Source organism: Polyodon spathula, chromosome 4, assembly GCF_017654505.1.
Source record: "Polyodon spathula isolate WHYD16114869_AA chromosome 4, ASM1765450v1, whole genome shotgun sequence".
Lineage (NCBI taxonomy): Eukaryota > Metazoa > Chordata > Actinopteri > Acipenseriformes > Polyodontidae > Polyodon > Polyodon spathula.
In genome coordinates, this window is record NC_054537.1 from 5,805,247 (window position 1) to 5,818,877 (window position 13,631).

The 13,631-nt window shown below is 38.8% G+C and overlaps 1 protein-coding gene across 3 annotated transcripts in view; it reads right to left on the minus strand.

Moving 5' to 3' along the window:
* ccny (cyclin Y) overlaps window positions 1–13,631 on the minus strand; it is a 60,259-nt gene that overhangs the window by 27,304 nt on the left and 19,324 nt on the right. The window contains exons 1-3 of one of the 3 annotated variants that reach the window (XM_041246931.1): window positions 5,841–5,936; window positions 2,372–2,446; window positions 576–596 (exon numbers count right to left, since the gene is read on the minus strand). In XM_041246931.1, the coding sequence (XP_041102865.1) occupies window positions 576–596; window positions 2,372–2,438 (88 nt within the window). In that variant the 5' untranslated portion in view covers window positions 2,439–2,446; window positions 5,841–5,936. Of the gene's footprint in view, window positions 1–575; window positions 597–2,371; window positions 2,447–5,840; window positions 5,937–13,631 lie in introns of those variants that run through there. The other 2 variants (XM_041246929.1, XM_041246930.1) reach the window with 2 other exon arrangements.

A 13,631-nucleotide genomic window follows, 5' to 3' on the forward strand; every position in this document is an offset into this window, starting at 1 on the left:
TATTGACCATTATTGATGTGCAGTAAATAAGTACTGCTAAATGGGGTCACAAACTCGTTTAAAGAACCATAAATATGAAGTACTGGAACACTGTTTACCAGGCCTCTTTGAGCTAAAAACACCCAATTAGGTGCCAGCCAGTGTCTTATGTTGTGTATGTGTGCCTGCGTGACTGAATTTGTAGGTCTTAAACAACATATATTGTATAAATGTGTGTAAAGTTGCAGAATATTCAACATTCAAAATGTTTACCTTCATTAGTATCTTCACAATTCCCAATTTAGACGGCATAATAAAACTTAGCTACAAATGGCACAAATAGCACATAGGAAACTTACACCGAGCACACAATGACATTTTGCAGCTACTAAACACAGCACAGGTCACAAGCGAACAAGACTCCTTTTGTTTCTCAAATGTTATTTTAAACAATCAGCTAAAACAAACAGAAAAAAAGTACACAGAAGCAGATCGATTTCCTTTCCAAAGCGAATAAGCATTTAGATGTCCTGGACTCTCTCAGCCTCCAAAAAAACAAAAAGAAAACATTCATTTGTTTCAGGACAAACTCTTACCTTTTTTGTAGGGCACAGCAACTGAAAGATAAAAACAATGTGGGCATTTCAAGTAAAGACCCCGAGACCCGAAACGTTTTCAACATCTACAGAATGTCTACAAATAGCTTGCCAAGTACAGGAAGTCGGTAACACTTTTTAACCCATTAAGTACCAACAAAAAAATGTATTTGAAAAAAATCAGAACACAAGCTGGAGTTATTACATTTTATACATTACATTTAGACTTAACTGTTACAGTTAACAAAAGTAGAATAAGCTATCATAACAATATAGCTAACATGTAAATGCCAGTTAAAAAGCTCCAGAAATTACAAAGTAGCCTCTCCTCAGTTGAGGACAATGGTACTTAGTATGTTAAGTGTCATGAATTCCAAAAGCACATAGAAACTTAAGTATTCATTCGTAATGCATTGCAATGAACAATTAGTGCATATTGTAGAACTGTATTCACTACTGGCATCATTTACATATGTGGGTCTATTTCACAAATCTTTGGGGTGTCAATATATTATCTTGGTTTTGACAGCTTTTAGAATGGTTATTGAGCTGAATAAATGTGAAGATGGTCTCGTCAACAATAATGTAAAAAATAAGTAAAAAATGATGTTTGTTTTTGTAAGAAGTAATTTTCCATTAAAAATACAAGCCCAGTAAGGACCTACAGTACTGTACTTGCACGTACAGACACACCCATAATAAACTATCAGTGTAGTCCCCTTCCTTTCAGTATGCTAACCAAGAACAATGATCCAGTACATTTGCTTTTTAATATCAGCAAAAAACTCTTCAGAAATACTTGTCTATGATAATAACCGAGTAAGGGATTATTCATAATCTGAGCAAATGTCAGATAAAATCTCCTTGTGTTGTTTTGTTATAAAGCAGTGTCACAAATAGCTTGTTTAGCACATTGCTGTCTCTGAATTTCTGTGGTTTAAGGTGGTGTACTTCTTTGGTTACTTATGTTGTAATGAATCAAAAATATTGCAGACCATTTTCCCATAACCCTATTTAACTGTGCTTTCCCCTCAGGATGTGCCACAGATATGTTGTAAGGAATTCTGGGATGTCAGAATCCCCTACACAATACAGGGGTAGTTACTGAGTATCAAAGTATCCGTCAAGAGAGCCCCTTGACTTTATACTACTCAATTCAGACAGCTATCAGGGAGAGGTCACTACAGCATGTATACCCCCGTCCCGCACTGCTTTTTAAACATTTAGATATCTGTGAACATTTTAAGTTGTCTTAAAAAAGGAGGTAACATCAATATTACATGTCAGTAAGGCATATATCATTTGAAAGGAGGTAAAACTGCAGATGTACAAGAACGAAAAGTTTTTTTTTTTGCAGGTTCACAAAAGGTTTAAAACATGCACCATGTTTACTTTTCTTTCTAGACAGCTGAAGAAGGGCTTTTGTCTGAAATGTCCTTTTGTATACACAAAAAAATATATACATGCACCTACACTAAAGTCTCTTAGTTATCAAACATCAAGGACTCAAAATAAAAAATAAAAAACATGAGTAGAGGTACCACTTCCACAATACCTTCCCCTACAGAGACAAGATGAATTTTACAATGTCAAGCATTACACAAGAGCGTTTTGGAATGAGCTTCAAAATGAGCCTGGTCACTGGTCAAACTAAGTGGTCTTCTGCCTTGGAAATGATGGCTGATGGAGCCTTGCAATTTGGTGTCCCTTTTTTATTCTCTATGAACGAACTCCTCACACCATGTTTCAGCCAGATCCAGCACAGTGACTGGTAACACTGCACAGTTAATACTTACCATCAGTCTGTGACTTGCTGAGGAATATCGTGCTGGCTCGCGGATGGTCTGAGGGGTTATGTTCCATATTCACATCTGTGAAGAAAGAAAAGCGTGGGCCTCAAATATTAAAACATCATTTTTAGTGGACACAACGATATAGCAAGATGGCAGTTGGCCCCTATAAAAGGTATATTTCTTGTTGGCCACAGTTAGTTTATTAAAATCTACATACAGTATTGGGCATAAAGAAAACACCAAAATACATTAAAATGTATCTCCATAAAATCAGAACGCAGCTGAACTGCTAATATAAAATGCGTTATGATTTATTAACATTTTCCTCCATCATACTCCCGCTCGAATATCATGCAATATTAGGTTGTGTCAACTGTCTAACCTAACAGATTACTGAGAAATCCACAGGGTGATGGAAACATTTTCTTCTCTGAATCTCTACTGTTAGCTCCTGGGTTACATGATTTAATGTCAGCTCATTAAGTTAAAGCACCAGGTCAATGGAGGCCACCCTGCTGCTCTGCCAGCCAGCCTTGTTAAAACAATACTGTTTTTATATTTTTCTGACATCCACCATACAGTCAGCTCTGCCCCTGTGGCACAGCAAGCACTCACAGACAACACTGCAGGCATTACCAGTGTAGAGAATACTACAAAGCTCAGCCCATTATGTAATATACAAACTTGATTATTGAAATTCTAAAACAAATACTTGATCACTGCTCACAGATAGACTATCAGTGTGCCATAGGCAGGATAGTTCATTGGATGGAAAATCAGAACAAATTGTGTACTTGCCAACCAGTCTGTTCAGAACACATTTTTACTGGAATAGTTCGTATGCAAATTATCTTTTAAGCATAAACAATAGAAAATTGTACCAAACACACATACTACTAAACACCTAATGGCTCATTTTCTGTATAACCTCTGCTCACAAGACAATTGTTTAAAGCAGAATGTCCAAACCAATCAATTCCACTGTGTGTGGCTATACAGCTGTCCAGCCTGTTTCACAGGAATGAGTCGAGAGAGCAAGGGAAGGATAACTTATCACCATTTGACTCTTGCATACAGCTTTGCGCAGGTGTTTCCCTTGAACTGATGTTTAGCCAAGATGTGGCATTCTCCCTTTTCAGCAGTTAATCAAGCATTACCATTTTCCACACACAGCACCGTCAGAGACACAAACAGGGCTTAGCGTTCAGACAATACAGGTTTGGAATGTCCAGGAGTCAAGTGAAACCGCTATTCAAACTAGTCATTTACACACAATGACTGTGTCCTGTTACTGTTATTCTACCACCTTACCCCTTCCCTCTTCCATGTCAGTTTCAACTCAGAAATGAGAAACACCTGCCATGTGTACTCTAATATATAAAAGCTGCATCTCCTTGTTGCAAGTCAGTTCAAGCCAAGAGGGTCAAGACAGAATCTTGCAGACTACTTTTTGGTTAAGGGCAGATAATAGGCGTTTGGTTAACAGGATGCTAACTCTAAGACTGCACACAGTTACTTGTGTTTCATGCAGAACTTAAAATGTTTTAAGATACAGTTACATACCCAGCTGTTTCATTCCTTTATACTCACAGGTTGTCATCCCACAGAGTTCACTGCTGTTGCTGCTGCTGCAGTGTTATTACCCTCATGATCCAGTGGTATATTTACAGAGATGCTAGAGGTTAACACCACAGTTATTTCTTCAACCAACAGGCTGCCAACAAGTCAAACAAATAACAGCATGGCTTAACCTCAAATGCTGGCTCAAAAATAGGATTTAACTATTTTAAGTCCATATTTCTTTATTCTTATGGGGCAGATCCCTGCGGTAGAATGTGGTATTAACGCACAAACATGCTGCCTAGACAACGTGGTTTTTTTTCAAATACTGCTGAAAGACATCTCTGCACATTTTCACTGGCCCTGTGCTTTCACTGACTAATACCCTTTTCATCAAATAAACATATTTAAAGGAGTAAGTGATAATAAGAATAAAGAATACAAAACAACTCCCTCTGCCTGAAAAAAATATCTGAAATACATAGGACAAGCTTTCAACAAAAGCATATCTTAGCAACCAACATAAAAAAAAAAACTGATACGCACTATCAACACCCTTATCTATAATGGAAAACCAACACCCGTGCTCAGTGTTTGCTTGATGAACAAAATAGCACTTAAAGTGGGATCAGGTTAACATAACCCTTCATCACATGAATTTACTTATTTATCTACAAAGGTTCATCTGAAGGGCTAGAATAATACATTCAGATCTGTCGACTATGACAGAGATCTCATGCTGATAAAGTAAGCTAAGCAGATTCCATCACACCTCCTTTCACACGGATTTCCCCATACTGCCACATGTCCGGTACAGGAACCCTCCGTACCATTGTACCTCAGTGATAAATGGGAGAGGCAGAGTCGAAGCAGTTGTGCTTTCACATTTATTCTCTCTTAACACCTCTGTAGCACAAACCTTTCTGCATGCACACATACAACCACCCACCCTCACCCCAGAGAGGCAACTCTAGCAAGCTGGAAGTCAAAACTCACTTTCAGAGAGCCATCGTTTTTAATTTGCCCTCCACAGATTTGCAGCAGGGTGTACGATACACATACGATCTTTAACAAGGCAGAGTATTCCAATTTTTCTGTTGCTTTGTTGCTTCACATAAATATGGGACTTATAATTTGGAGAAGCATTATGTAAAAAAGATGTATTTATGTTTGCAGCACAGAGGTGTGCAGAGAACCCAGGTTCCCTTGCCCCTGTAACATCCTTGAGAATACAAAATAAAAATCACAATTACTACATTTCGGTCACAGTTTGATCCATTCCTGGTTTTACTGTGAGTTTAATAAGACACATCTGACCTTGTTACCTGTACACTGTTGCTAATTAAGCCTGTAGCGTGCTTTGCAACAGGAGTCTTATTTCCATCCCTGTTGTGTTAAGTCCTTATTAGAGGTCTCCCATCCAGCTACTGTTTAGCACAGCCTTGCCTAAATTCTGATGTCTGGCAGGAACAGGGTTCAAAGTTGCCACTGCACTAACAAATCAATTAGCTGTACCGCCCACCCTGAGCTTTTTCTTGGGGCCCATCACCCCCACAATCAATGGGTGTCACTAGAGCATCACTCACCTGGAAAAGCACGTTCCGTTATAAAAGAGGCTCTTATACTGTATAAAGCAGTGCAAATACAGTAAGAGGTAAAACACTGGATTTGAAAGCATTAGGTTTACACTGCTGGGATTACTGTTATTATTGAAATGATACCATTTGTCTTGTCAAAGCTGTTGCAATTGAAAAGGGCCCTTTTTTTGCAATAACAGTATCAGTTACATAACAACAAAGAACCAATTGAAGCTGTCTTTTAAGATGCTTTTGTGGACCGCCAGAATTGTTATTTAGTTACCTGGTAACAACAACAATAAAACCACAGAAGAACAGAGCAAACTATAACTTGCATCGTGTAAATGGTTCAGTCTTCTGAGAAGATGCACTTGAAGATGCTGAAGAGGAGAGCCTGTTCTTTCATGTGATTGGACAATTGCACCCGAGCTGCCAAAAAAGGTAAAAAAAAAACAAAAAAGCAGCCTGTAAATCAATTTGGGCTCCTCTGAATTTTAATTCCTAAAACACGTGAATCATCAAAAAGACTCGCTACATTTCAAGGGGAGCAGATGCCTCGTGTGCACTGTCTTTTTTTTATGCCAAGGAAAAAAAACAGCAATTAATTTACAAGCTTTTCTAACAGGTATAGCAGGGCGCCAAGCCAACAGCAATAATAGCGCCTTTCAGTTTACAGCTTGTGTATGCTTGCATGTGAGCGTGTGTGTGTGTGTGTGTGTGTGTGTGTGTGTGTGTCAAATCTCATCACAAAAGTGTGAAGAATTAGCATATGACAAGGTTACAGTGACTATTCATGCCAGCTGTTATAAAATAAACAGAGCACTCCTAAATAATTACAAAACAAAATATGCAGGCATCTGTAAATGTACGCTAAATAAAACAGCAGATTATTCTTAAAAAAACAGGTCTTTCAAGTAAATACATATTCAGGTCAATGACTGAATGAGAATAAAGAAAGTAAAAAAAGAAAAATGAAGTATTGATATTGTATCCATACTCCGTGGTATCGTCTGATATTGGACCCAGTTTATGAAAAAATGCTACACAAGAATACAAGTACAGCATCATCAGATAATGATCATGCCGATTTCCAGATATGCTTTAATATTACTCTATTTTACAAACACAAACATCGATTTATTTTTGTATCACTATGCTATTCCATGATCTTTCCCCCTACAAGCTAGACACTAATTTATGAACTGCAGCACTGCACAGCTCCGTATGAAAGAGGGGAGTGTAAATTATTAATGGGGTGTTCAAAATAAACATTGATTTTTGTTCTTGCCTGAATTGGCAGCCTCTGAAATCTAGCAGCTTTCCCTGCTTCCCCACCCACGACAATGCTGTTGCATGAGAGGAGCGGGCGAGATGAACTGCCAAAACGATTGTGTGTCTCGGGGCTTCCTCTTCTGCAGGAAACTTGGCAGGAAGAGAATCAAGGAAAATGACATGCAGGGAACTCCCTAGGAGAGCTGGCCAAGCACGCTCGCTTCCATTTCAGCAACAGCTGTGTTTTTAACCTTTCGTTTTCTAGTGTCCTAAACTCTGCCTAAATCAAAAGCAAGCCTTTAACATCAGCTATTAGGAACTGGAGTGGCACTGATGGGCCTCCTCTCGTTTGTACATTCCGTTACCTTAATCTTGTCACTGTTCAGTATGCCACGCTTCATAAACTTATGCCATGAAGCCATGCTTCTGTAATGGGTATCTGGTAATCAACAAGTGAATAGCTTGTTTAGAGTATATGACATGTTATACATTGATGCATATGAATATAGATCACATGTACAGAATATTTAATATAACTTTGCATTTGGAAAGAGCCCAAATATGAAATACTATTCTATAGTTTGTTTCTTTTTATGAGTAAATGTTTTTGGATCTTTTTGCTTGGATGTAGACCTCTTGCCGCTTCATTCTTAGCAACAGCTATCGAATCCGTCCTTTTCTCACTACTTATTCCACTCAACTCCTGGTCCAAGCTCTTGTGCTCTCCAGATTGCACTACTGTAACTCTCTCCTTGCTGGTGTCCTTGTTTTGGCTATCCACCCCCTTTAGCTCATTCAAAAATTCTGCTGCTTGTCTAGTATTCTCCCAACCTCACACACTCATGCTTCCCCTCTGCTACCACCCTCCACTAACTACCCATCTACTCGCATTCAATTCAAAACCCTTGTTCTTACCAACCACTCTCTTCACCACACTGCCTCCTCCTACCTCCAATCTCTCGGGTCTCCCTACACCCCCTTCGCTCCTCCTCTACTGGCCGACTGGTCATGCCTTCCCTCCACTCTCCATCCTCCTGTGCCTGCTCTTTCTCTTCCCTAACGCCGCTGTAGCGGAACCAGCTACCGGAGATCTTGAGGACTGCTCCGTCTCTCACCGCCTTCCACCGCCTCCTCAAGACCCCCGTTTAGACTGCACATGTTCCGGACCCTCACCTAAACGCACTATCGTTGCACTGCTTTTGCCATTGTAGATATAACTTGTTGTAATCCTATCTTGTTGCTTCCTAGTTCACATTATATTTTAGTTGTACTATTGTACTTACTGTAAATTGCTTAAATATTAAGCTTGCACTGTTACCCTATACAGCCTTGTAAGTCGTCTTGGATAAAGGCGCCTGTCAAATAAATAAACAAAAAACAAACAAACAAACAAATAAATAAATAAATAAATAATAATAATATAATAATAATATAAACTGCAGTTGGATAACCAAGTTATGGCCAGCAAACATACATCTGACGGGGAGCATTTTTAGGGGCTAAATATTTGACAAAATTGCTTTTGCTGAAAATGAATCTCCTTTTTTTATCAATGTGAATAAAACAGCATAGAGAAAGTCAAGATACGTTCAATAATTTTAATCTTGTACAAAGGCTTTCCATAAACAGGGTTGATTTCCTAAGTAAGTTGAATAAAGGCGCCTTCCAAATAAATTAATTAAATTAATAATAATAACAATAATACTGTATATAAATGATATACTGAAATAAATGAAAATACCAAAAGGGACTGAAAACAAATTCTTAATAGGGAGCTGGACTGAAGAGAGATTGATTTACAAATATCAAAATCGAACAGGCAACTGATCAGAAGGAGGGAGATTTCTACTTGTTTAAAAATCACAATTAAGGTTTTGCATGAGAAATCATTCTTTTCAGTACTTCATGTAATCCAAACCTAATTTTCAGCTCAGGGATGCTAAATCTAACTACATTTCTTCTGAGAGGTGTAATTATCCTGTTTGAATGCAGCTGCATTCTCTTATAACAATTTGCCAGTGCCACTTGAGCTAACAAGTGCAAAGTATTTTGCAATTATTTAATTTAAACCTAGATTTACCTTAAACTTTTAAAAAAATGACTGCATATGATTCAAGTATCTTGTTACTTTTTAAAAACTTTAAATATCGGATTTAAATATCACAATTTATGATTTGTTTGAAGTTAGAGATATTTTATGTCACTTAACTAGTAAAAAGATTTAAGACTCTTAAATCAAAACTAAAATAAATATCTGTCTGAACTCCAGAGCAACACACTCATAGTGGAAGCAGCTCCTTTAAATGATTCCCAGACTGACTGTAAAACAGTGATGAATCCTGTTTAGGACATTCTTCAGAACACAGTATTAAAAGTGAATCTGGGTACCTGCCTGCCTGTGGGTTCGTATGCATTTCAAACAAATCCTTATATGTATAAATTTGTCATGTTACTGATGCTATCATTTTGTATTTACAGTGATGGGCGTGGATGTAAAGTATTAACAGTATGTCAACTTTTTGTTACACAGACACTCACAATATGTTTTGCTTATGTTGGTATCCCTTGCCCTATTTATTTATTTATCATGCCATCTTGTTCTCAGGCTCATCTGCTCTCTCTATCTAATCAGACTGGCATCGATATCCAGAAGCGCTCTGGCAGCCAGCCCTGCAAGTCTGACCTGCTCGCAAAACGGCAGACAGCTGTGGTGAAGGCTTTTGGATCACTGTCACAACACAGCTGCTCTGCAGCTGTTTTCTGTCTCTAACACTGACGTCAGCAATAGAACAAATGCTGTCCACAACAAATGCTGTGACAAGACCAAACCTTTAAAACAAGCTACCAGGGAGACCATTGTAGAACTCCCAGCTCTTTAGCTCAATGCCAGGATTGGTCTCTGAAGCCCTCTTTAAGCTGGAAGTTTAATATGCTTTCAGCAGAAATAGTCTGCGCACAAGTGTCATGGTTACAGGCTTGAAATTATACATTCTATCTATCTATCTATCTATCTATCTATCTATATCATTTTTAAAACACATATATCTCTTCTTTCATACTAAATCTAAACCAGGGGTGGCCAAAGTTGGCCCTTCCAATCCTGGTCTTTATTCCAACCCTGTTCTAAATGGTTTAACTGAACAAAATAAACTTCCATTCAGACCCTGCAGTGGTTAATTATATAATTGTACCTGTTAAACCCGGGGCTGACCGGCCCTCCAGGGCTGTGATAGGACCCCCCTGATCTAATCCAATAAACTGCAGGGCAATATTCCAGAATACCACGTGAACCACGTTTACCAAGTAAAGACTGTCCATCCAGCCAGTTAAGAGTTCTCTCAAAAACAATTGCCTTTCAAGTCGCTTGCTAAATGAGCACACAAGCTCTTTATCGTGCAGTCAAACATTGGCATCAATTACACAGCTGCCCTGCTGCAATACAACGTAAGAAGCCATTTAATCCTTAGCTTAGGTTAATCCTGGAGAAATGACTTTTACAAGCACAGGACTACATTCTGTTGCGGTTCGAAAAGAAAAAATTGACAGCAAATAAGAGCATTCGTTAACATTAACGGTTTTCTTTATTTTCAACGTCAATAAGCATCCCATATAAACAAGCCTTTTAACACCCTACTCAGGATAACTATTGGAGATTCAAAATCTCCTGCAATATGTGTTATTAAAGCATAACCCAACGGCTCAGTATCACACCACAGTTTATTAACAGAATCCAAAAACATTATAAATTTACGAGCGGCTTCATGTTGGCTTTTTCGACCCAGGAGAGAAGGCGGTAAGACGACAATTAAATAAACACTGCAAGGCAGTTTTGGTGCACTATCAGACTTTATTTTAGAAGCACAATAGATATTCTGTTGTGAACAGAGCTGCATTCATGAGCCACATGACTTGCATCATATGAGCTTCACAGAAAGCTGTTCTCGCTCCTGATTTGTTCATGTACTAAAAGCAGATGTATCTACTGTCCTAAAGCATAGGGGTATTTCTAACTTCTGCGAGTCAAGGTTAAAGCTTATAGTTATAGCTCCAGATTTCAAACAGGAGCCTTATTGTGTTACACGGATTATAAGTCACAAGGAAAAAATAAACCTAGGAGTTTCCATTTTCACCAAAAAAAAAAAAATCAACACAGCAAATGGGACTCTGCGTCTTTAAGCATTTACCAGAGCCCTGTGCTGGCTGTGACAACTCGGAGAACGGCTGGTATTGTGAAAGGTTTTCTCAGACTAAAACAGGGTGGCTGGGCCTCTTACACCTGGGAAAGACGTACTGCAGAGCTACACAATGGGGATTGTTAACCATAGGAAAGAGTAAATCAAACCAGCATGTTCAACGGTTATCAAGTTTACACAGCACTGTCTCCTAAGCACAGCACTTTGTGAAGCAGGAAGGGGTTCTATAGGCAGGTTTCCATATCAAGACAAAACGGGCCAGGCACAAGGCTGGTGAAGCTGCTCTCAATTAGCCAGTTGTCTGTACCACACTTTGCTAAACAAATGTTGGTCTGCCACATCTGTGTTTTTTTTTTTTTTTTTTTTAATCTGATGACAGGGAACAGAACAAGGTATTTGTTTACTGGATGTGAAAAATAAAAATCCATGCATGCTTTTCACATTTGAACAGGCAGTTTATGTGAGGGGGGTTGGGTAACAGCCACAGTTTCCATTATGTCAACTCCACCCATTTTATTATGTCATCCAGCTCAGTTTCTCGACACAATACACAAACATTATTTATTCATCAATGCATTGACCTATACAGTGATCCACTGCTGTGAATTTATGTCCCACCAGGAGACCACAACTTATAAAGAGAATAGCCTGGCAAGTAGCCTGAGCTTCACTGAATTGCAATGACCTGTGGTGGTCTTTCTGGTTAAGGGGTCAGCAGTTGATGCTATGGGGTCCAGCTATGGAATATCATGACACACTGTTGACCCAGGACAGACATGTTGAGGCCTGTACACTGAAACATTAGCCTGCTATAGGGCAGTATTACTTGTGTTTTTTTCTCCTTAAATTTGACTTACTTGGCCTGTTTCTCATTTAAATACAGCAGATTGTTTTCCATGACCTCTTACTTCCTCTCTTGGCATGTGTTACTTAGTTTCTATGGCAATCCAACAGAACCTTTAGGTCAGAGAATGGTGAAACATTTCTTGCATCTTGTGTTATTGTGAATCTCTCACAGCACAGTGTTGTGTATTAACCCATTCCTCCCAATAATGGATAAACTTAATACTTGACATTGGTATGTTGGTCACAAAAGTAACATTGATAAGAATAAGAACACAAGAAAAACTTGGGACCATTCAGCCCATAAAGGTCCATCCCTTGTTCACACACCATTGTAAACACTATGTAACACCACGTATACAAATGTTCAAGCAACGTGTCTTCATATAACATTCAATAGCAGAGAGGAACCATCGAACAGGAAGCAGAACACAGACAGGAGGTCCCCAAATAGATTCCTCAAACCTCCTAGAGATACAAGCACAGGAGTGTCGGAAATATGTTATTCCTTAAAACTGTGAAGAAACAGGTGTTCTTTTATTACGATTATTATAATAAATGTGTATTTGCACAACACAGGACAAAACTTCTGTCAAATATTTCACTTCAGATTTACTGTAGGACGGAAAATAAAATAGAAAAGTAGACCTTCTATCAAGAAACAGCTGATGTAAACCGTCCAATACACAATCTCCAAAGTCAACTGTGCAGTCCTGTACAAACAATGGATGCTGGCAAACAGCAGCACTCGGAAAATGGAAACAAAGCCCAATGCTAGAGCAAACACAGCACACGCTCCAATTATCGTTTGGACAGCAATCACGCTGTGCCAAGAGACTGTGAATTATCTAGACTAGACTTATTTATTATAAGAAAGCAACAGTCAAAAGTTCAGTTTCTTTATGTACAGCCAATAAAATATACAGTAAGGACTAAAACAAACCAGTAAATACAAGATTATACTATGAAAAGTAGTGAAGGCTTTATTTTATTGGTTTGTTTGTACATGACCCAGGACCTCAAGAAGAAATGTTCCTTTCAAACTGCTTGACAGCCTCCACATACACCGTGAAAAAGTATTTGCCCCCGTCTAATTTTCTGCATTTTTGCATATTTTTGAAACTGATCTTCAACCAAAGTCTAATATTAGATAAAAGGGACCCTGAGTGAACAAATAACACAATTTTGAAACTTATTTCAGTTATTTATTAAAGAGAGTTATGCAACACCCAATGCCCCCGTGTGAAAAAGTAATCGCCCCCTTAGACTCAATAACTGGTTACGCCACCTTTAGCAGCAATAACTGCAACCAAACGCTTCCTGTAGTTATTGATCAGTCTCTCACAGCACCGTGGAGGAATTTTGGCCCACTCCTTCATGCAGAACTACTTGAACTCAGTGACACTTGTGGGTTTTTGAGCATAAACTGCTCGTTTCAGGTCCTGCCACAACATCTCAATGGGGTTTAGGTCTGGACTTTGACTAGGCCATTCCAAAACTTAAAATTTCTTCTTGTTCAACCATTCTGATGTAGACTTGCTTGTGTGTTTCGGATAATTGTCTTGCTGCATGACCCAGCTGTGCTTCAGCTTCAGCTCACGGACGGATGGCCTGACATTCTCCAGTAGCATTCTCTGATACAGAGCAGAATTCATGGTTCCTTCAATGATGGCAGGTCGTCCAGGTCCTGATGCAGCAAAGCATCCCCAAAATCATGACAGTACCACTACCATGCTTGACCATGTATGAGGTTCTTACTGTGGAATGCAGTGTTTGGTTTTTGCCAGACATAACTGGGCCCATGTTGGTCAAAAATTT